Source organism: Hermetia illucens, chromosome 2, assembly GCF_905115235.1.
Source record: "Hermetia illucens chromosome 2, iHerIll2.2.curated.20191125, whole genome shotgun sequence".
Classification (NCBI taxonomy): domain Eukaryota; kingdom Metazoa; phylum Arthropoda; class Insecta; order Diptera; family Stratiomyidae; genus Hermetia; species Hermetia illucens.
This window is the reverse complement of record NC_051850.1, coordinates 51,490,527-51,512,614: the sequence shown is the minus strand read 5'-3', so window position 1 is coordinate 51,512,614 and position 22,088 is coordinate 51,490,527. Positions and strand designations below refer to the sequence as shown.

Below are 22,088 nucleotides of genomic sequence, written 5' to 3'. Positions count from 1 at the left end.
GATGGCCGATGCGTTTTTGGGAATGGTTGATCAAGCCGGCGTAATTCGTGTATATTGCACAATGTCCGGAAAGAAAATGACAGTTTAGACATGCGAGAATTTTTGAAAAACCTTGCCTTATCGAAGAGTCCGCGACACAGCCTGGAACTCATGAAAGCAACACTCTTCCCCTTCAAAAGTCTTGGTTCAATTATGATATCATTATAGCTATAATTCAAATACAACAATTTAAATAAAAAGAAAGAGAATTTTAACTGAGTTACTTCATTTAATTGTTGAACAAAAATGTAAAACAAAAAAAAAATTATGATATCGCCTGCGATTCCTTAAATTAGAAGTCTTGAGAACTTTCGTGATTTTTTCAGATTTATTGCAGCATTTTTAAAACTTTTATAAACATCAGGACCAAAAAGACCCAGCTTTACGAGTTAAAGTTACCAACCAAAAACGTTTAGGGGCTAAGTGTTATGTATGTATGTATGTTGTTTATATTCTTACCACATACATTTATTTAAATTTAGCATTCTCCAAAGCTTACCTTACCCAATACTTCTGTAATTGCAATCTGTGGATTGTCATAACTTTAAATTTAATAAAATTTTCAAAAATCATTTCCTAACTATCACAGACTCACACATATTAAAAGAAAATTTGATTTACAAACATAATGCATGATTCATTTAAGAACATCTAGTCAAACAAGAAAATGTTATCCTCCATAAAATTCTCAGGATCTGAATCGACATCAACTTGAATAAAATCTTTTTTGTATGATTCCATTAAGGCCAAGTATACAAATGGTTTCTTTCCATCTTTATATATAAAATACATTTTATCTAAATACCGTGAGTATATAGAAAGGATTCGTCGTGTTTCAGCAAACGTAAAGAACCGACAAAATTCATTTAAATCGATTTGAGCTTCACGTAAACTGTTGGTCACCAAGGCCTGGTACCGATTATCTATTAACAACATTTTCAACTTATCGACAGGAGCTAGATAGGACACGATTAGCTCAGAGACGTTATCTGGAAACTCTAGAAATGAAATTTCCTGAGAAGTAGAAAGTGATGAGTTTTCCGTTTGAATTAGATTTGGGCATTTGTTGGCGGCTGTAGTCCTGAGGCGTTTTTTCTTTTGTGTGGAATCTGCAATGGATCTTTAAGATTTGAAGTTTTTACACTGATATTATGTATCGAAAAAATGAGTTATTACTTACCTGATACTTTCTGATGCTACTTCGACATATTGTTTTCTTTCCTTATACTCCATACTCTAAAAAATACACATGAATTTTGCCATGAAAACATTTACAAAGTATTTCAAGAGTTGTTTGAAAAATTGATAATATTCAGGAACATTGAGAAAGCGTAGTTTTCTTTCCGTCTCCACCTAACGGAAGGTATTTCCGAATGGTAGGTAATTGTTCCTTCCGCCCTGTCCAGAAGATTCCCTCATTATTTTGATCCACCCTCACCTTTTTGTTTTATAGGATAACATTGATCTGACTACCTATTCCGCAAATTAATTATTTTATAACCACATACTCCCCGCAGAAAGTAACCCTAAATTTCTTAATCCTCAGCTTTTCATAAATATATACATGGTTGTCATTCATCTCTTAATGGGGCACAGCGCACCAACCACGTCTATGCCCATCGTTCAAGAGCTGCCGAAATACGCTTCTGCTCCTTCCAGGACCTCCCGAATCTCTTACACTCCTCCTCCATTGTCCTGCACCATGTGTTCTTGGGACGGCCCAATCTTTTGACAACTTAGGTAGTGGATTCGCACTTGTGATTAACATGCCACAGGTAACTGATCTATATGCCGACAAAGTTCTTCATTGGAAATTAACACGTCGCAGACAAGTATTGACGAAGGCTTGGAACTTTTGAGTGACAGTGGTGGTTACTCTCCATCTATTACCCCCATATAATAACACAGAAAGCACATTAGCACAGAACAATCTCAATTTGATGTCGGTGTTCAGATGACTGCAGATTTTAGGTAAAGCAACAATGTTAATGTAAATGCATTGAGCGACATCCAGTTCGCTATCGTCGTCAGGAGAAACAACCCTTGCTAGATACGCAATTGAATCAACACTTTTGATGACAGGAAGGGTAAGATAGCCAATCAGAGTGAGAACCTCAGTTTGTTGATGTGAACTTTCAGTCTAACTCTACTTGCTTTCTTCTCCAAATCCAGAGTCAGTTTCGTGACTCAATGGAAGACCAAGCAGATATCATCAGCGACTATGGTAACAAGGTAATTAAGAAAATCTCATGGCTCGTTGATGGTTTCCACGTTCTGTGGGCAAGGAAACATGAAAAAGGTCAAAGCCATCGGAGGCGAGATCCAATCCTGGCGGACTTCGCATTGGATTTCCAATTCCTCTAAGATTTTACCCCGGTGCAACAGTTTTTTTACCACGAAACAGGTGAAACTCTAAACACCGTAGGGTGTTAATTTGTCAGAGAATGATGGATCTAGAGCAAAAACCAACCTACTCTTTGTTGATCAAGTTTTCGAGTTGTTCAAGAACGCGTTCCACCCAAGAACGTTACTCTTTTTCGGAATCTTCCTTCTATGGGAAAAGATTCAAATTTCCAGGAAGTGGAAGTAGTAACTCTGCGGAAACTGCAGGAGCAGCGTAAAGCCCCCGGCTTTACTCTGTTTCGTCGTCCTTCATAGACGAAATGATTTATCTTCTGCTTGGAGCTGTAGTCTGTATCTGTATGTTACACCAACTAACAATTTCGCTAGCAAAAGGTGGAATTTCTCCCGAATGTTCGCGGTTGTTGCGCATAGTCATAAATGAGAGCCGATCGTTCACATCCTTCACAGGACCATCGAACGATTTACGACCACATGCAAGTTTTTTCGTGATGCGTCGTCTTCGGCACCTTCCATGACCAGCACAATAATAAATCCCCTTTTATCATAGCGCAAACTACGATGAACTTCTTGGGATTTTGCACGGTATCAGAGTTCGAGCGCGTGGCACTCGCCATCACCTGCAGCAGTCAGCCAGATTCTATGACGCCCCCTTGGGACGTGGCAAGCGGCTGGCACAGAATCCGAGAAAATGCCTTTAAAATGTTCATTGATATTTACAACCTGGTTATTCAGGGTATCTACTGTCCGATCCGCAAGATAGCTCTCCCACTGTCGTTCATACAACAGGTCGATGTTCAAATTCGGAGTCGCAACTCCCCAATCCTGCGAGAAGGCGTGGCGAGCGAATCACGCAAGGCAACGTAAGCGACCAGATGGTGATCTGCCACCGATCTGCCTGACGGGGACCGACGCCTCACGGGAGAGGGGTGGAAAGGGGGTATTCTTCCCGGGCTCGGCCGCGTAATTTTTACCCCCGACTAACATCACCCGGGCTCAGATTTTCTCTCTACGGGCCTTTCCTGACTGAGTTTTTTAATCAGGTTTTTGAGGTGGATGAAATATCGTCTGACTGGCAAAAAAGCATGACCGCTCCAAAAAGGGAAATGAAAGGCAGTTCAACAAAATATTCGAATTACCAGCTAATAGTAGTTGCTGTTCCTTGGCATGCAGATTTTTGAACGCATTCTTGACAACCATATTCGCGGCATTGCTCAAATAATCGTGAACCAAGCTTGGTTATTCAAGAACTGCAGATGTAACACACGTTGCACGGTTACTCATGGAGAATTGCTGTGAGAAGCATAGACCTCTGTGCATCTCTAGATGTCGTGAAGGCTTTGACCGTGTACCAAATAAGCTCATCTGTTATTCCCTGTGACAACACCTAGTGCGCTAGATAAAATCGCTCTACCGCGATCCGGAGTTTGGCAGGACACTCCTGGTTCTGAGTACCTGTCGACTATAAAATAATGGAGACAAAGATATTGCATCGATTCAAATGGCGTAACATATCATGATCATATCCGATATGAGAACATCCGCAATCGATCTGAGGTTGCATTCTTCTTTTTCTTCAGCCTTTGTCCCGTTCGCAGGCGGAGTCGTCTCGTCGTGATGCGTTTCACCATTTGGCTTTATCAAATGCCTGATCTGGATGCAATTTCAAGCCTTTTAAATCCCCATCCAGCGTATCAAGCCACCGTTGTCTCGGCATGCCTTTTGGTCGTTTACCATCGACTTCGATGTTCAGACCAATCTTAGCAACTGAATTTTCGTTAGTGCGAATTGCGTGACCATACCATCGAAGACGCCTTTCTCGCAATTTTTTCACTATCGGTGCAACCCCATAACGGTCGCGGATATCCTCATTTCGGATGTGACATGTGAACATGCCACGCAACATCCCCGTCTCTATTACCGCAAGACGCCACAGTGTTGGGTCCCAGCTCTTCGCTTTCCAGAGGACAAATGCGAAGTCGTCAGGTCCTGTGGCTTTCCCCGATTTCATTCGTTCTATTGCCTCCTCAACTTCAGTTGCGCTAACAGTTAAGTCCTTGAGGGTTTTACGTGAGCACCCGTCTTGTGACTTAATCCCACGGTCTTCTTAAGACACGAATTGATTTTGTGACCACAATCAGAGCCCCGCTGAGACAAGCAACAACAGTCTATACCAAGTGCATGGCTTAGCATTCATACTTCAGATGAGTCCCCGTGCCCTGCTTAGGCCTTTGGAGCATTCGCCTATTGCATCACGGCCGGCAAGCCAAAGTGAGTACAGTGTCTCCCGGTGCCACCACTATGGAGGTTCTCCTCGGCCACTTGGTTTTGGTTTAGCCGTCAGGGTTGCCGCCCCGTCTTCCAGTTGCGCTGTGGAAGTGGGGGATGAGCAAATTCTTCAGTTGAAATCTGCTTGAAGTATTCTCGCCATATATCCGTTGCGGCTCGACGGTTGGTAAGCAAAGTACCGTTCTTGTCATTAACGCATCAGAAGTGTTCGATATCCTGTGTACATTCGTTACGGCTTTTGGCAAGTCGATACAGATCTTTCTCGCAATCCCGAGTGCCCAGTTTATCATAAATATTTTTGTAATGCTCCGCTCGGCTGACAGCGACCGCTTTCTGTGCTTCCCGGTTGGGATTCTTATAAATTTGCCACCTGGCCGGTGTTTTATCGTTGAGGAATTTGTGGTAGAGGCATTTCTTTTCACGGACCTTCATTTCAACATCTCCATTCCAAAGCCAAGTATCTCAGTTGATGGACCTCTTACCCGGCTCGACCACGATTCTTCCACATTCGTAATGGTTGGTAATCGCGTAAATGAGATCATTTCTTCTTTCTTCTCATCAAATCGCCACCATTTAATGCGCCGCGGGCCAGTGCATTCCTCACGCTTTATCAGTGGCTTAATTCGCAGGACGGCCAACAATGGCCTATATTGAGGTGCGATGGTCTCATAGGGAATGGATTTGCAATTAGTGACAGTGGTAAAATGTCGGCGTCTTATGAGAATATAGTCGATTTACTGTTCCCACTATCAAATGTAGGAAGATGAGACAATCGTTTGATGAACCATGTATTCATAAGTACAAGGTCATGGGTGTCCGCAAAATCGAACGTATGCCACCCTCATTGCGCGTTCCGAACCCATTTCCCCCATGGCACCTATTACCGTCTGCCTTTTCACTAACATGAACATTAAAGTAGCCGGCAATGATGATATAGTCGCTAGCAGGCACGTGACAAGTCTTTTCATCGAGAAGTTGTCAGAAGGCATTTTTCTCGGCATCAGGTCGACCTGGTGCACACGCGGTGGAGAAGTGAATAGTGCAATCAGCTGATATAATGATGAGTTTCATCATTCGATCATCAAATTGTTCGACTTTTTTAATGGCATCACGGAAACCCCCTGAGATGGTAATGCCAACATCACATTGAGTGTGTGGGCTACCAAAATAGAGAAGTTTATAGCCATTTTACCGCGTTCGTGTTCAATGTCGCAGTTTTGGTAGCCAACCATCGGATTTCTTGCAGAGCGCAAATATCAATGCTTCTTTTTCGAAGGGCTCTAGCGATTTCTTCGGTCTTTCCAGTTAAGGTGCCAACATTTGGCGTGCAGACACGTATTTGTTTTGTTCGGACTAACTTGCTTACGTCCTGACACCGTCCATGCGTCAAGAACCCTTGCCCATTTCTCGACAGGACCGGGGCCCGTCCTGCCGTCGACTGAGGTGAACGCCCTAGCATTTCTCCGAGGCTTGTGACTCAATCCGATCATGTTGTTTTCAACGGCATTGTATGCATTTTCCTGGTCGGCCTGTCAGTAGACTTGTCACAAAAAGAGATCAGGTAAGATTTCGCATAGTGGAATAACTCCAATTATACTCTATTTATCTCGTTTCCTGATCTCAGCAGTTTACTTTTGTTTTACTGAGGATAGTACAAAGTACGTTGCCTCAAACCCTCTTCCTTTACCTGGGCTTGGGACCAGCATACTATGTTAATGGCATGGCGGAGTTGATATAAGGTTGCGTTGATCGTGAAAAAATTGCGAGAGAGGCATCTTCGATGGTATGAGCATGTAGTTCGTGCTGACGAGAACTCTTTTGCTAAAAGGGCAACGTAAGCAACGATAGCTTGACACGGAGGTGGTGATTTCAGAGCCTCGCAACTTCATCCAAATAAAGCCTATGACCGAGCAAAAGGACGCAACTGACCGATACAAGTACACCTCGTTTCTTAAAGGGTCAAAGGCGGAATAAAAATAAGACGCGGACGTAGGGCATTGATTCCCTCTACTAAAAGAATAAGAATGATGCCATCTGTGCATGCAAATTTGTCTATATTGAAGGAGTTAAGTACCCATTATACTCGCTCAACTGACACTCCTTTGCATGAGAAAATGTTCAGTCCCTTGGCTGGTGGCTGTATATGGCTGTCGAGATCGGATTCCGAAATGACGCGGTTGGACGTAGATCCATACCGATGACGAAATCAATGTGCCTGTAATCTGAGAGCGTGATATCATTAGACATTCTCCACTCTCCGACAAGAGCCACCATATCAGGGGATACCCCGTGATGTCGATGATCACCCGCCCGGCCAGAGTGAACAAAATGAATTCATTATCTATCTCTATCTCTTTTTCTGCTCTGCTGCCTAGGTGTCAAAAGGTTGTTCCAGAGCCTCAGCACCACTACACTCCTCATCTGAAAGCCAGTAAAAGCATTGGTTGAACATAAAGTTTTCAACCTTTTTTCCCCACCACAATTTTTCAAACAGCTACTCCGAAAATAAATTTATCATAAAATACTACTTACATCCAAAAACAATTCTATTTGCTCCGTATAGCCCGTGTGTAACTTCAGCGGAACGGTATTCCTGTCTTTGATAATTCGATAAATATTTTCATACAGTCTAAAGTCCAAGACGCCTCCAGTAAAATCGATATGTGCCAAGTACTTCGATTCTCCCAATAATTGCATAACTCCACGCTCAGTTATCATGGGAGGACAATTATTTTCAAGGATTTCCAATTCAGGACAACATTTTGGCAACTTTTCTAAAAAATCGTCATCTACGAACGTGTTACATGGTAAATGCAGCATTTTCAATTTTCTAAACTTCAGAATGTCTCGCTTAATTGGTTCACTAAATCGTTCTTCCACTGGCGCGTAACCGAAATAAAAACCTCGAATCTGATACAGGTCATCAGCGAAAAGATATTCCAGTGATCCACCTTTATGTTCGCTTAAAGCGGCCAGATAGCGTACAACATCTTCAAAATTGGACAAACTCACAGAAAATTTTCTGAGGTTTTTTAGTAGCGCGACAATTTCAAAATTTGAAGCCTCGTAATTGTTGCCGACTGATATCTGTTCAAGATCAATCTGGGTTTCCACGAGGGTTTCAAATGCCACGGTATTCAGCTTTCTGCATCCTACGATATCTAATTTGCGTAATTTGTTTGATTTGCATATTTCCATGAAATGGCCAGGGTCCAAATCCCAGCAGCTTCTTAGGCTTAAATCTTTCAATTTCGTCAAAACTAGGAGGTGCTTTCCTGTTATATTTGAGTGATCTAAAGTTAAACTCGTCAGGTTGGGTAGTTTGGATAACTCCAATGAAATTTCGTCAAACTGGATATTTTCATCAAAGTCCCAGGAGAGCAGTTTAAATCTTTTAAGTGTGCTCGAATTTGTTATAAGTTGGGAGCAACCAGCTACATTCGATTGTCTGGAACAGTTACAATATAATTCCTCTAAATCACTACAATGGACAGTGGCCAGTTGATGATAAATTATGTCCTTTTGATTGGTAATGTCCAGGTATAGTCGCTTAATCGTGTGTCCATATTCTCGGAAAATGGCTTCAATTTGGGTTTCTTTGAAATTGGTTCTAATTTCAGATATCCGGAAAATGTCCTTTCTAAGGAAACGCTTTATACAGTCTTCAAATCGGGAATCAGAAAACGCCAAATTCAGTTTGTCAGGTAAACTCAGGTAGGACATTATAGCGTACAGGCAATTGTCGTCCAATTGTAGAATGGAACTGGGATGTGAGTTAGAAGCCATGACGATCCACTTTCCAGCATTTACAACGGTTTGACTGTGATCTGGAAAAGAACATGAAAATTTATTATTATGAGGAACGCAGGCTTAATTTAGTATTGGAACGGCTGAATTATTGATACTGTGAATTTCGTTAAAAGAAGCAAACAACATATGGACATTTTATATTTCAATGTACACAGATTTCCGGGTCTTCGGAATGTTTTAATAATTAATATATCTGAGAAAGAGCTTTCCTGCAACTAGTTCTCTCTTTTTAGTAGGAGAAGAACCAGAACCAGACCTATCGTTTCGCCGCTAACATCAACTAAAAGGAGTTGAAAAGTCCGGATAACCCAGGATGAGAAGTGGTATTAATTATTCCGTCTATGCGCACTTAACATTTTAGCGAAGTAGATTTGCGAGTGGTAGGGCTATCTTTGAGAATTGTAGAATGAACTTTCGGTAGTAATTAGCTGTCATGGGTCTTGGGAAATTTCGAACGCTAGCTACCAGTCGCGTCTACCCCCGAACAAATATGTTCTAGATATACCACTTACTCCTGATCTGTAAGGACTTAGGTTATTAATCTCTGGAAATGGTTTTTCAATCAGCTTACGAAAATCAATCACAACTTTCCATTTTTTGTCAACATCTGGCCCGGGTTTTTTCGGAAGATAAATAATGATGAATTCCGTGGTCTCTCTCATTTAGTTGCACATACCTTAATTCAACTGATTCCCTACATCCAACTCCTTCCTCAATTAGTTATTCAGTCTTATTATTGGCTGCCAAGAGTTTACCTAGGTCGACTGCCGGGTCGTTTACTTCAATACTCTCCTCCTCTTCCTCTTTTTCTTCAGCCTTTGTCCGGTTTCGCCATTTGGCTCTATCGAATGCATGATCTGGGTGCAATTTCGAGGCTCTTAAATCCCCATCTAGCGTATCAAGCCACCGTTGTTTCGGCCTGCCTTTTGGATGTTTACCGTCGACTTCGATGTTCAAACCAATCTTGGCAACTGAATTCACGTTAGCACGGATTGCGTGGCATGAAATTCCTGCGGGGTTTAACGTGAGTACTTGCCGTGAAGGCATAATCCCACGGCCCTCTTCGGACACGGATTGATTTTGGGGCCACAATCAGAGCCCCGCCATGCAAGCACAGCGGTCCTGGTTTATAATGAGTGCAGGCTCAGCATTCATACCAGTGGATGCGAGGCCTATCTAGCATCTCTGCCGCAACTAAGGAGTACGGCACCCGAGTTGTACAGCGCAACTTCACGCTCGAGCTCCGAGGAGCTCTGCCCGCGATGTAGGCATAACCACAACCACCATGAAACTCCCACTAGGGGGTCAACCGCAAATAACCGGGCCGAGAACGCATCCTCCAGGAATTCTCCGGGAGCATATGCTCTCAGAGGGTCATCCCGGTTCCCATGGTACCAGATAACCTCCGGTGAGGCTTCGTGGCAGAGCCACTTCAGATGAGTCCCTTGCAGACTCGGGTCTGATCGCCCTCCTCGAGTACGTGGGGAAGGAACTCCCCAACGGGGGATTGCGTGACACCTCTCTCGCAATTTTTCCACGATCGGTGCAACTCCATATCAATCGCGGATATCCTCATTTCGGATGTGATCTAAACGTGTCATGCCACTAGTCCAACGCCGTTCATTGTCTTTTAAGTCGGCCAACACTCAGAACCATAGAGGGCGACAGGACGAACGACATTGCGGTAAATTTGAAATTTGAGACGTTCGTTGATACGTCGATCACAAAGAACATCAGCTGTGGAACGCCACTTCACCCAGGTTGCGTTAATGCGTGAAGCAATTTCATAACGCAGTTCTCTATTGGCTGATAGCGTTGATCCGAGGTATTTAAATCGCTCAGTTCTGGGCAGATCACTGCCGCTGACAGTGATTGTGCCTGTTTCATGAGGATCGGTCGTCGAAAATTCAGTTCAATCTGAGACCGTGTTGCATGAAGCGATCATTCCATTTTTGGACAAGTTGCTCGAGATCATTTTTGCTATTAGATGCTAGGAAAATATCATCTGCATAAAGCAGTGTGTAAGACGCTGGACGTTAGATGTCCCGTGTGACGGTGTCTATAACAAGAACATCAATACCCTCCTCCTCATCGAAGGTATATACAAGATAGTGGTTCAGCTTTCAACAGAACCTTGTCCAATGCAAATTCATTCTGTGAGCTATTAATAATTGGAATACTTAGCCTTCCGGTTCTACTGAATAATATAACATTTCCTATGTAGACACCACTGCTGACAAAATAACTTCAAATTTACTGGCACTCTTACCGAAGCCCGAGGCCTGGGGGTACCTTCATTGTTTGCTCTAATTCTATCAGTAGATCCTTTGTTCTACTAGAATTTTTAATTGGCTTTCCTCTTTGTCTCCTACATAAATGCTTTTATCACTGACATTTTGATATTCCTCACTATCCTTTGTGGCAACCTGACTACATTCTCTAGCCACCTGTCTGGATTTGGCGAACCTCCCATCAGGCGGGTCGCTTCGTGCGGCTAAGGGAACGCTCGGCATGCACATGTACGCATTAGCAGATGTACGCGCATGAGTATGTCAGACAAGGTAGGTCGAAGCAAACGCCTACCCGTGGATGAAAGTTGGGTATGAGAAGGATATTCAGAAATAGAACTAAATATGGAAGTCTGGAAAAGAGGTTTTACTTTGCAGGACTTCGGGAACTCAGTACCGGTGGTTTTTGGCAGTGGGTATGTGGAACCCCCTGCCGTTGTCTAGCGACCGCAGTCCCTCAATAGTGAGAAACTTGGCTACTTTGAAATCGAATGCTCCTCAACATAAGGTAGGTGGGAACGCGAGCAAATGGAGTAGGCACGGAATAAGTGAACCCCTTGATATTCATCAAGTGGCCAAGAAGAAAAACTCCTCTTCGCCGACAAAAACTGAGCCGACTAATGCTCCAAGTAGTTCTTCCCCGGAACTTTGACAAAAGGGGAAGAATCTGCAACTCATTAACCCAAGCAATGGACCAAGATTTGCAGCAAAAAGCGGTACAAAGAAGAAAAGAAAATTGGTCCGGAAATAATCATTATTTCCAAGAAAGAAGATATGTCTTACGCTGTTATCCTTGGCGAAGTCAAAGCCGATCTGTAATTGACAAACCTGGGCGATAATGTGAATCGTATTAGGCGAAGCTAAACAAATCCAGCGACCCGACCACGGATAGTTTTCGTAGCCATTAAGTATTTAACATTACTTATATTTATTATAATATTTAAGTTAACATTTATTATTAAATTAGTTATACATGTTATTTGACCTAATCTTAGTCGGCGGACTCAACTTCCGTTTTCCTATTTTTAATTCAAAAGACTTCAGTATTTATTCATATATTCGAACTTAATATTACAAATCAAAGACATTTACGAAAAACATAATTACTGCATTAGATTAATTTTTTGTGTCTACTCCGTTTTAGACAACAACTCATGGCACACTTTTCTGCGATCTTCCACTCCCGTGGCGTGCTACGCAAAGTGGATAGATCCGCGCCATCTATTCGCTCGCACTCGCAACATTCGAAATAAATTTCGAATGCTGCGAATCCTGCCGCGCCACATCACTCCGCCCCCAGATGAAACCTAGGGGTTTCGGCGACTGATCCCCGAACTTCGTTCGCCGTTAATCCACAAAGCGGACACGACGTTGCTTCGGGGCGCACGCGGGTTTCAGCCTGGACAAAGAGACCGCCTTTTTGTGACCACCGATCTCGAGCTGGAAGAAATGTTCTCCCCGCTCGAGAACGCGGTACGGGCCCTGATATGGAGGCTGCAGCGGCTTCCGGACGGCATCCGTCCTGATCAGCACGTGCGTGTGTCGAGTGGGTGGTGGCGCCTTGATGCGTCGGAGATTGTCCCTCAGCAGACGCACCAACCCCGACTCCGTGAGACCCGATCTCTTGTCGAAGACCGGATCGCTTGGGAGTCTTGAGTTCTCCCCGTAAACCAGCTCCGCGGGGCTGGCAGCAAATTCCTCTCGGCGGGTTGTACGAAGGCCGAGTAGGACGAGAGGCAAGACTTGCGTCCAGGACGGCCAAGTCGTGAACTGCGTGGAACACTTCCTTGCGAAATGTGGCCGGAATGTATGGCCGAGGTCCCTTTTCCGAGTCTTCGCAGCAGAGCGAGAGGTTTGAGCCGAAGATGGGCAACTCCCGAAATTTGTATTTGGGGTTGGACTTGAGGCTCTGAAGTGCTGCGTCATCCACTTGCGTCTTGGCAATAGCCGAGAAATCGAGTGAGGCGGGGATGTTAACTTCGGAGACACGAGACAAAGCGTCAGCAACAATGTTGTCCTTCCCGGACACGTGCTGGATGTCTGACGTGAACTGACTTATGAAGCTCAGGTGTCGAAGCTGACGAGGGGACGCTTTGTCGGGCTTCTGTTTCAAAGCGAACGTGAGAGGCTTATGGTCCGTGAACACTGTGAACGGCCGGCCTTCTAGGGAGAAACGGAAGTGTTTGATGGACAGGTATGCGGCGAGCAGTTCGCGATCGTAGGTGCTGTAGTTCCGTTGAGCGGGATTCAACTGCTTCGAGAAGAAGCTCAACGGCTGCCAAACTTGGTCCACCTTTTGGTGAAGGGCAGCACCTACTGCGATGTCAGAGGCATCAACAAAAACGGCTAGGGGTGCATCTTGCAAAGGAAATGCCAAGAGTGTAGCTTCGGCCAGTTGTTGACGGGATTTGTCAAACGCGCAGATAGCCTCTTCAGACCACACGATCTCTCGTGTGTCCTTAGTTTTGGGGCCAGACAAGTACGCGTTCAAAATGGACTGGAGATGGGCGGCCTTGGGCAGGAAACGACGGTAGAAGTTTAGCATGCCCAAGAACCTCCTCAACTCCCTCACTGTCTTTGGACGCGGGAAGCTTGTTATCGCTTGCACCTTGTCTGGGTCGGGCTGTATTCCTTCAGGGGAAATGAAATGGCCGAGGAATCTCACCTGTTGTTGAAGGAATTTGCATTTCTCAACGTTTAGGACTAAACCGGCCTCAAGGAGACGTTGAAAAATGCACTCGAGATGGGCTAAGTGCTCAGACTCAGTGGAAGAAGCGACCAAAACATCATCCAAATATACGAAACAGAATTCGAGGTTTCGCAGGGCTGAGTGAATGAACCTTTGAAAGGTTTGCGCCGCATTGCACAATCCGAAAGTCATCCGGGTGAACTCGAAGAGTCCAAAGGGTGTGCATATTGCCGTCTTTGGAATGTCTTCAGGAGCTACTGGGATTTGGTGATAAGCCTTGGTTAAGTCCAAGGTCGAAAAGATGCGGCAATTCGCGAGGTGATGCGCAAAGTCGTGGATGAGTGGAATTGGATATCGGTCAGGAACAGTCTGTGCATTTAGCCTTCTGTAATCCCCACATGGGCGCCATTCGCCGTTTGGCTTAGGGACCATATGCAGTGGGGAAGACCAACAGCTGTTTGAGGGCCTGCAGATACCCTGTTGAACGAGTTGTTCAAACTCTTTCCGTGCAATTGCCAGTTTCTGAGATGGTAGAGGACGCACCTTCGAGAAGATCGGGGAACCAGTAGTGATAATGTGGTGCTGCACATTGTGCTTCACTGGTTTGGAGAGACCACAGTTGGTAGTAATCTGGCTGAACTTTTGGAGAAGTGCCCGAACACGAGAGTCGGTAATGTCTTCTAAAAGAACGGAAAGATTATTGCCTGGGTGAGATACCATATGTCCCGACGAATTAAGGTTGGTCGTGGAATCTATAAGAGACTTGTTTTGCAAGTCCACCAGCAATCCATAGTGACACAGGAAGTCTGCGCCTAGTATGGGGAAGCTGACATCCGCCAGGATGAAACGCCACGAAAACGTCCTACGCAAGCCAAGACTCACGTCCACTTGCCTATACCCGTACGTGTTTATGCGGGAGGAATTTGCTGCCGCAAGTTTGAGCGGTTGAGGGAAAAGTTGATGTTGCCGAGGTACGGGAAGAACCGAAACCTCCGCACCAGTATCGATGAGGTAGCTGCGCCCGCTGAGGGGGTCGAAAATAGTTAGGCGACGTGGCGCTGCGTTCTGGGTGGCCGCCGCCAAGACCCCCCGCGGACCTAGTTTTTTGTGGTAGGAGAGAATCTACACGGTAGCGTACATCTTGTCGCTTTATCCCCGAATCTGCGGTGGTACCAGCAAATCCCTTGGTCCGTGGACTGTCTTGACGACCTGCTACCTGATCGCCCTTTTCGGGTGGCAGACCGTGAGCGTGCTCGCGATCTGGCGCCCGAACGCTGAGCGTCCAACGTCGCCCGCATCTCGGCCATACTGGCTGTTAAAGCAGCAATCTCGCGCCTCAATTCACCCACCTCATCCGACGGTGGTTGAACGGCCGCCAAGGTTGGGCGTACGTACACCTCCTGGACCTGGTCGGCCGTCGCTGCCAGTTCCTCCAAGGAACCGGAGACGCAAGCGAGGATCGCCTGGGTGACCTCCGGGAGCCGACGCAGCCAGAGCGACTTGATGAGGTCGTCGCCGATCTTGCTCCCACCCAATTGCCTCATTTCACGAAGCAATTGGCTGGGAGTTCGATCACCCAATGTTAAACCCGCCAGCAAGTGGTCTAATTTTGCCGACTCGCTTGCCGACAGGCGCCTGATCAACTCGCTCTTGAGCTGCACGTACGATGTCGACTTCACCACGTCGGACACCAGAAGTATGGACTCTTCGTCCAGGCCGACCACCGCGTAGTTGAAGCGGGTCGCGTCCGATGTGATGCCGGACATTTGGAATTGTGCTTCCAAATGCACGAACCACAGCTCGGGGTTCCGCCGCCAAAACGGAGGAACGCGTACGGCGAGGGCGGTCACTTGCGGGTCCGATGGGCCTGCCGAGTCTTTATTGTCAAAAGACATTTTTCTTACAGAGAAGTACGAGATTGAGATGTAAACGCGGTGAGTTTATACTGAAACGCGTTGAACTTTACACCGACACGGCAGGCCGCACCCACAAATGCACGCACGAAACGAGAAAAAAAAAAAAAAAATGATGAGGGAAGCGGACGCTCTCCAGCGCAGACCGAAAACACCACCAATGAAAATGGTGAACTCGCGATGCTAAACACCTCTTCGCCGTCTCTTGCAGCGATTTCAATCTTTTATTACTATTTTTTTTTAAAACTTCTAATGTATTGAACAATAATAAATTACAATAATGCTTCGCTGCTGCGGCCTCTTTGGTGAAGACGGCGTTGATGTGAAGGCGGCGGCGGTGGTGGCGGCTTCTGCTGCAGCGATGGTGGCGGGGTCTTCGGTATCTGCCTGATAGCGGTGATGCTGGTGTCGGTCAGCTGCGCTGATCTTGACGGCGAGGGCTGCAGTGACGGCGGCGGCTTCGACCTCTGCGGCGATGGTGGAGACGATTCCGGCGGCGGAAGTGGCTGCGGCAATGATGGTGGCTGGGGCTGCGTTGATGGCGTCTGTAGCGACAGCGGTGGCAGCTGCTGCGTCTGTGGCAGCACCGGTGACAGCTGCTGCGTCTGTGATGGCAGCGGTGGTGGTTGCGGCGACTGTGGACGGCAGCGGTGGCGGCGACGGGGACAGCCGTTTGCTGCTGTTGTTGATCGTTGTGACAATGATGACTAGTCCGGTGCGTGAAAGGTGTTGTGCAGGAGGGCGTGCGTACGGGAAGTCGCGTGAAAATCTACTTCTGGAGAGGGTCCGACGTGTGTCGCGCAGTACACTGTGTAGAGAAGGTTTTCTCGCGTTTTTTCTTGCCTCTGCTCCGACTCGGGATGTGGAGATGCGACACGTTTTCGTGATGTTTACAACGGCACTCCACACTCAACTGTAGATGCGAACGCGTGAAAATCACTTGCCGTACGGTCTACTGATGTTTTTGATAGATTTCTCGGTGTTTGGAAGTTCTATTTCTGCCGTGTTGCTCGGACGAATTTTGTCGTCAATAGAGCTTCACCAATGGCGGCGATGTCGGATAATTTGTCGTTTTTTAAATAACGGGGTCACCAATTAAGTATTTAACATTACTTATATTTATTATAATATTTAAGTTAACATTTATTATTAAATTAGTTATACATGTTATTTGACCTAATCTTAGTCGGCGGACTCAACTTCCGTTTTCCTATTTTTAATTCAAAAGACTTCAGTATTTATTCATATATTCGAACTTAATATTACAAATCAAAGACATTTACGAAAAACATAATTACTGCATTAGATTAATTTTTTGTGTCTACTCCGTTTTAGACAACAACTCATGGCACACTTTTCTGCGATCTTCCACTCCCGTGGCGTGCTACGCAAAGTGGATAGATCCGCGCCATCTATTCGCTCGCACTCGCAACATTCGAAATAAATTTCGAATGCTGCGAATCCTGCCGCGCCACAGCCAGGTTGAAAAGGTGGCAAGTGGAAATGAAAGTCTGAAAGCAAGAGGTAGCAATCGGGTGCAAAAACCTATCCAAGGTTACATCACGGAAGGATATCTGTGAAGTGAACTATTCAACCTTAGCGGAATAGAAGAGATAATGTGTGTGGGTAAAAGACCCATCTGAAAACGTGGGAATCTAGACATGCAGAATTCAATCCGTACATGAAGTAATGATTTTTCCGCCAGCCGCCCAAATTTCCCAACAGGCCATCTTTCTCAACATCAGAAACAGAGAAGGCAACAGTCGATTGCGCAACAGAAGTGGAAAACCCGATTTTCCTAAGGAAAATCACAACCCGAAGGAAACGGCCCTGGAAAAGATGCGTCAACTATGTCAGGGGGTAAGTGAGGCATGCGACTCGACACTGCCGCGACGGCGTTTCCACCAAACCTACTAGTGGAATCAGGAAATCTCGCTGTTGAGACCAGCGTGTCTGTGAGTGAAAAGGTTTTGACAAAGAACAAGAGAAACGCTAAAACTCCGGCAGACGGAGAAGAATATCGCGATTTTCGAAGTAGCCTGAAAAAAGCCATACGGGCAAGTAAGCGGAATTGCCACAAGCAGTTGTGTTTTGAGGCCAGTACTAATCCGTGGTGCGTCGCTTACAAGGTTATAATGAATAGGATTCGTGGGCAAAAATCACCCCAAATGACGTGCCTTCGACTCCTCTTCAAAATAATCGTAATTCTTTTTCCCACAGCAGGAAGAAAGTCGACGGGATAATAAGACTCCGGCATTGGACAGGAGGAAGAGAAGAACAACAAGTTTGCATGAATTTTCAATAACAGAAGGAGGAGGTGTTGCCCATGGTGCCAGACGAAACCGCCAGTTTAGAATATTTTTATTATTATTTCTCGAGTTGCCACAATCTTGACAGATGCCGCATTTTATTTAATACTAGCACGAAGTGCCAAGCATTTAGGCTGGGACGATTCTACCTACTTAAAAAGTACAGGGGCGCTGGTGGTGGTGGCCGGTGGTAGGCCAGTGGGAGAATCCGTCGAGTACGTCCCCGCAACATCGGGCACGTATGCAGAATGGTGTACTTCTGCAAGGTTTGAACCAGACTGTGTAAGCGTCCCAGCACATCATAGGAAGCCGTGAGGGATTTAAGTACAATACCTGTAACTGACAATATTATGGGAACCACAACCACCCGCTCAAGACGCCAAATGTCTTTGATTTCCCGAGCCAGTGGCTCATAGTTTACCTTTTTTTCCAAATATTTCCGTTCAATGTTGCTATTGCGTCAATTATATACGCGGTGCGACCCGTCTTGTCAACTAACTGTACGTCAGGCTTGTTGTGTGGAATATGCCGATCAGTTGGAACTTGCTGGTCCCAATACATGCTGTAAGCAGAACTATCAAGTACTGCTTGCGGCTCATATCGGTAAACTGGACATGTTCCCGTGACCAGCCCATGCTTGTATGCAAGGTTTTGATGGATCCCCTTACATACAGCATTATGCCTCGTTGTGTATTGTACCGATGCCATGACAGTGCAGCCAGAAATCAGACAGTCCAATGTCTCTAACGCCAAAAGACACTGGTCGTTCTCCAACAGTGCCTTCAATATGAGCTTTTTATAAGCTCGGGTGGTGACCACACCATCCTGAATGGCACACATGAATCCTTCGGTTTCAGCAAAGAGTTTCCCAGCACACAGCCATCTGTTCGACAAATTCAAATCGACAAATGGCTGCCAAAGACAATTCACTTGTTTACCGTGCATGGCCTTCGACTTCATTCATCGATCCACACTTGGTCTGACTTCATCCCACTCAGAGGATTGAAAGATCCATTTTTCAAGTTAAATGGAGTCAGTCCGCAGTCTACCTTATAGACAGCCGCATGCAAGGGACTCGCCTGCTCTTTGTTGTAAAAATAAACGCGCAGTGAGTCGACTTGGCGATGATCTTATGCCGCAACGTCAACCACATCTCTTCCTCCAATGTCATGAGGTAGGTTCATCCGCTCCAAGGCAAAGTTTGGATGATGCATTCGGAATTTGAACATAGTAGTCGATATCTGCCGCTGGACTTTTTCCAGATCGGTCTTCGTCCACAGACATATTTCGAATGCATAAGCCAATGAAGGGATAGCGAATGCATTGAAAACTTTTGTCCTATTCTTCTCCAAGAGATGCGATTTCAGTACCAGCTTCACATGTCGAAGGAATTCGGACAGCAGAGCATCCTTCAGATTACCACTCGAACATGGGTTCCTTGCAGAATTCCTAGGTACTTGTAGAAGCCTGTTTCGGTCATAGTTTTGATATGGAGGTCACGAATGCAATGTCCGGCATGAAGTTCGTGATGACCTTTGCGGATGGCTTGGATTCGACACTTGTCTAATCCAAATTCAATCTGAATATCACGGCTGAACATGTCTATTATTCGCAACAGACATCTAAGTTGGTCGTCGATACCAGCATACAACTTGATGTCATTTAAGTACAGCAAATTTTTCAGTTCGCCACTTAGCACGTAGGCCATACTTTATTGGAAAACAATGCCCTCTAGCTTCATTCAGTAGCCATGAAAGGGGGTTCAGTGCCATGCAAAACCAAAGGGGCTCAACGAATACCCCTGAAAGATGCCTCTCCGTATAAAGATCGACCTTGAGATATTGACACTCTCAGATGAACGCACTGATAAGGTGGTATGCATGGTGGTATTTCTGGGGCCACAAATTACCGTTACACAAAATTCCACGTTATTAGTTTGGCCCGCTAATCGGAAGAACACCTACTGCCACCTTTTGACGAATAGATAAGGCTTTATAAAAAGCGATAAAAAGCACTACAACAGATTCGTGTACCGAATGCTCCTATAAGCGCTCTTGGAGTACGTTATCAATTGTCAATTCAGTTTTTATCCTGTAAACACAAATATTCACTACCGATTTACTTATATTACCTTCCAATTTGTTACCAATCACTAGAGAACAAACAGAGATTCAAATCAAACTTTTTTCTTCAAACAAGAGAACACCACGATGGACACAAATAGAATTCTACGAATCGGCAAATATTACGAACTAAGCTTTCTGCCTTACACTAGAAGCGAGATTATTTGACTGAATGAATGTTGATGTGCACAAAAGCTTGAATTAGCTTTGATGGCGAGATTCCGAGATTCCTAATAGCTGACAGTGAGTGGCGCTTTGTCTCTCAATCGATTTCACCAAATTCAGCAAGAAACGGAGAGAATTGCTCCACATGTTTTTATTTATATTATTGTTTACCCGGCGATGATAATGAAAGTGCGTTATATTCATCACACTCGCGCTTCTGTCGCCTTTATTGCGGGCACAGTTTCTTCTTAATGAAAAGATATTACCAAAATTGTGAAGATCGATGTATATCTATAATCATATACACAATAGAGTAGACTATAGAGAAGATCGGGTTGGCCAAACAATCTAATAGTCACCCGTTTTATAGAGTTAAATACAATTAGCTATTATTTAAGCTAGCCTTAAGTAAATAAATACAATGAAATGAAATGAAATCACAATCACGATGATCTGAGAGTCAATTTTAACTTGTTTCCATTAATAATTGAATATAATTGAATAATTGAAATTAAATGCAATGTAATCAGATGAAAAATCACACTCAAATCCAAACATTGGTAAGCTTTAAAAAAATATAGACGCTAGCCATTGCCCAGTTTGTAGTTCAGGCAAAACACTACACCCTTCGAACTATCCTCACGACACCGTGAGCAGCAACCTTTAAGTCAACAGGAAACTTACGTTACGATGGCCGATAGCCTTCAATTCCATGTGGATAAACGGAATAATAGATAAATCGGTCATAGATTCCTTATTACGATGATTAGACTTATGCTTACTATACTTCTTCCAAGATAGACACTTCTATGTTAGTGCGGGAAATAATATACTAAAATTTCCTGTTGGTCACAACGGAAGCACTAGAGGGATCCATCTTAGAACCCACCTTTTATGATATGTTCACGGTTAATTTTCCGATTTCTGGTAGCGGCACATACCTTTGTTGAATGTTGATATATTAAATGCATACTTTGACAATGAGATTAATGATATGATAAATAAGGATACAGGTGCTGACTGAAAGGAATATGTGGCCAGTGTTGAAGCCTCACTGCAGGGCGGAAACCTCAAACTATTCTAGTCTTACATTCACAACTCCCACAACCTCGCCCAGCTCCTTTCATTAAATTCTCTGGCTTCCCTTCTAACTATCTTATGATTTATTCTGCCTCTACTTTTCCTCAGTCTATGACCTTTCTGGATGCAGCCTCCCCCGTATCTCCTCCAATTCCCCTCTTTTGATTAGAACTGGTCAGCCTATTTTCCTTCCCTTGCCATTATTTTTAATAAGAGCCTTGAACCCTAGCCTAGCATGTAGAAGGAGCCTCTCATTATCTCCATTCACAAAAGTGGCGATCGCATTCTTGTCCTCATCATTTTGTCATCTCCTTCGGCATCAAAATTTGGGAAAACTATGCAATGATCTGTCCTATTGTCAATGGCCAGGCGACTACCCTGTGTGACCGGACACAACCTAGAGGGAAGAGTTATCTCTAAATCTAAAAGAAATTGGTTAAGTTGACCGGTAAGGTCTACTGAAATTCCATCCAAGTGCTCTGTCGACACGTGCTTGCACGCCTCTGTGCTAGCCAAGCTCGAGAATGCGAGGGTTCTTTGAACGCTTCAAACCCTCCAGTGTCGCACCGATATAAACTTTCTAGTGTTTATACCGGTGCGTGTTTACGCGCCCAGATCCTGAAAATAATCACATAAACATGGGGATTCGCGCGAGCCTAACGAAATCAACAACACGCGAGTTAAAACCTAAAAATGAAAATAAAAAAAACGAAGGCTCGCGTAGGGCCGTAAATCTCTGGACCCGAGTGCCTCGATCGAGAGGTCAGATCCACGACGGATCACAACGTTTTTCTCTTTGGTTTATTACAAATGGCAACCAACGTGGGGTACAAAGTCACCTAGATTCATTCTTCAAGTTTCAGGTTTCTTGAATCCGTGGAAAATAGTCCGGCTCATAACTTCGTTTTATTTTGTCTGATAGGGAAACAATAGTTTTTCAACATTGTTCCCGGCTAGGCTCTACGTACACTACTTCATCCTTCTAGTTTTTGATTTCACGCCTTTTCCCCCATAAGCAACTG

General features: G+C 44.8%; 1 protein-coding gene across 1 annotated transcript; it reads right to left on the bottom strand.

Moving 5' to 3' along the window:
* Positions 1 to 254: 254 nt before the first annotated feature.
* LOC119650185 lies at positions 255 to 19,975 on the bottom strand. The gene is made up of 4 exons (XM_038052741.1): positions 19,830 to 19,975; positions 7,222 to 8,516; positions 1,220 to 1,275; positions 255 to 1,159 (listed from the first exon to the last, which is right to left on the bottom strand). The coding sequence occupies exons 2-4, from the start codon at positions 8,473 to 8,475 to the stop codon at positions 691 to 693; spliced, it is 1,779 nt and encodes a 592-aa protein (XP_037908669.1). The 5' UTR covers positions 8,476 to 8,516; positions 19,830 to 19,975; the 3' UTR covers positions 255 to 690.
* Positions 19,976 to 22,088: the final 2,113 nt, after the last annotated feature.

What these genes read in the sequence shown, in the direction of transcription:
- LOC119650185 (XM_038052741.1), bottom strand. Translation starts at nt 8,475, where the DNA reads ATGGCTTCTAACTCACATCCCAGTTCCATTCTACAATTGGACGACAAT. An exon ending in AAATAGAATTGTTTTTGGAT is followed by an intron (nt 1,276 to 7,221) that starts GTAAGTAGTATT and finishes TGTATTTTTTAG; the next exon opens with AGTATGGAGTATAAGGAAAG. An exon ending in GTAGCATCAGAAAGTATCAG is followed by an intron (nt 1,160 to 1,219) that starts GTAAGTAATAAC and finishes CAAATCTTAAAG; the next exon opens with ATCCATTGCAGATTCCACAC.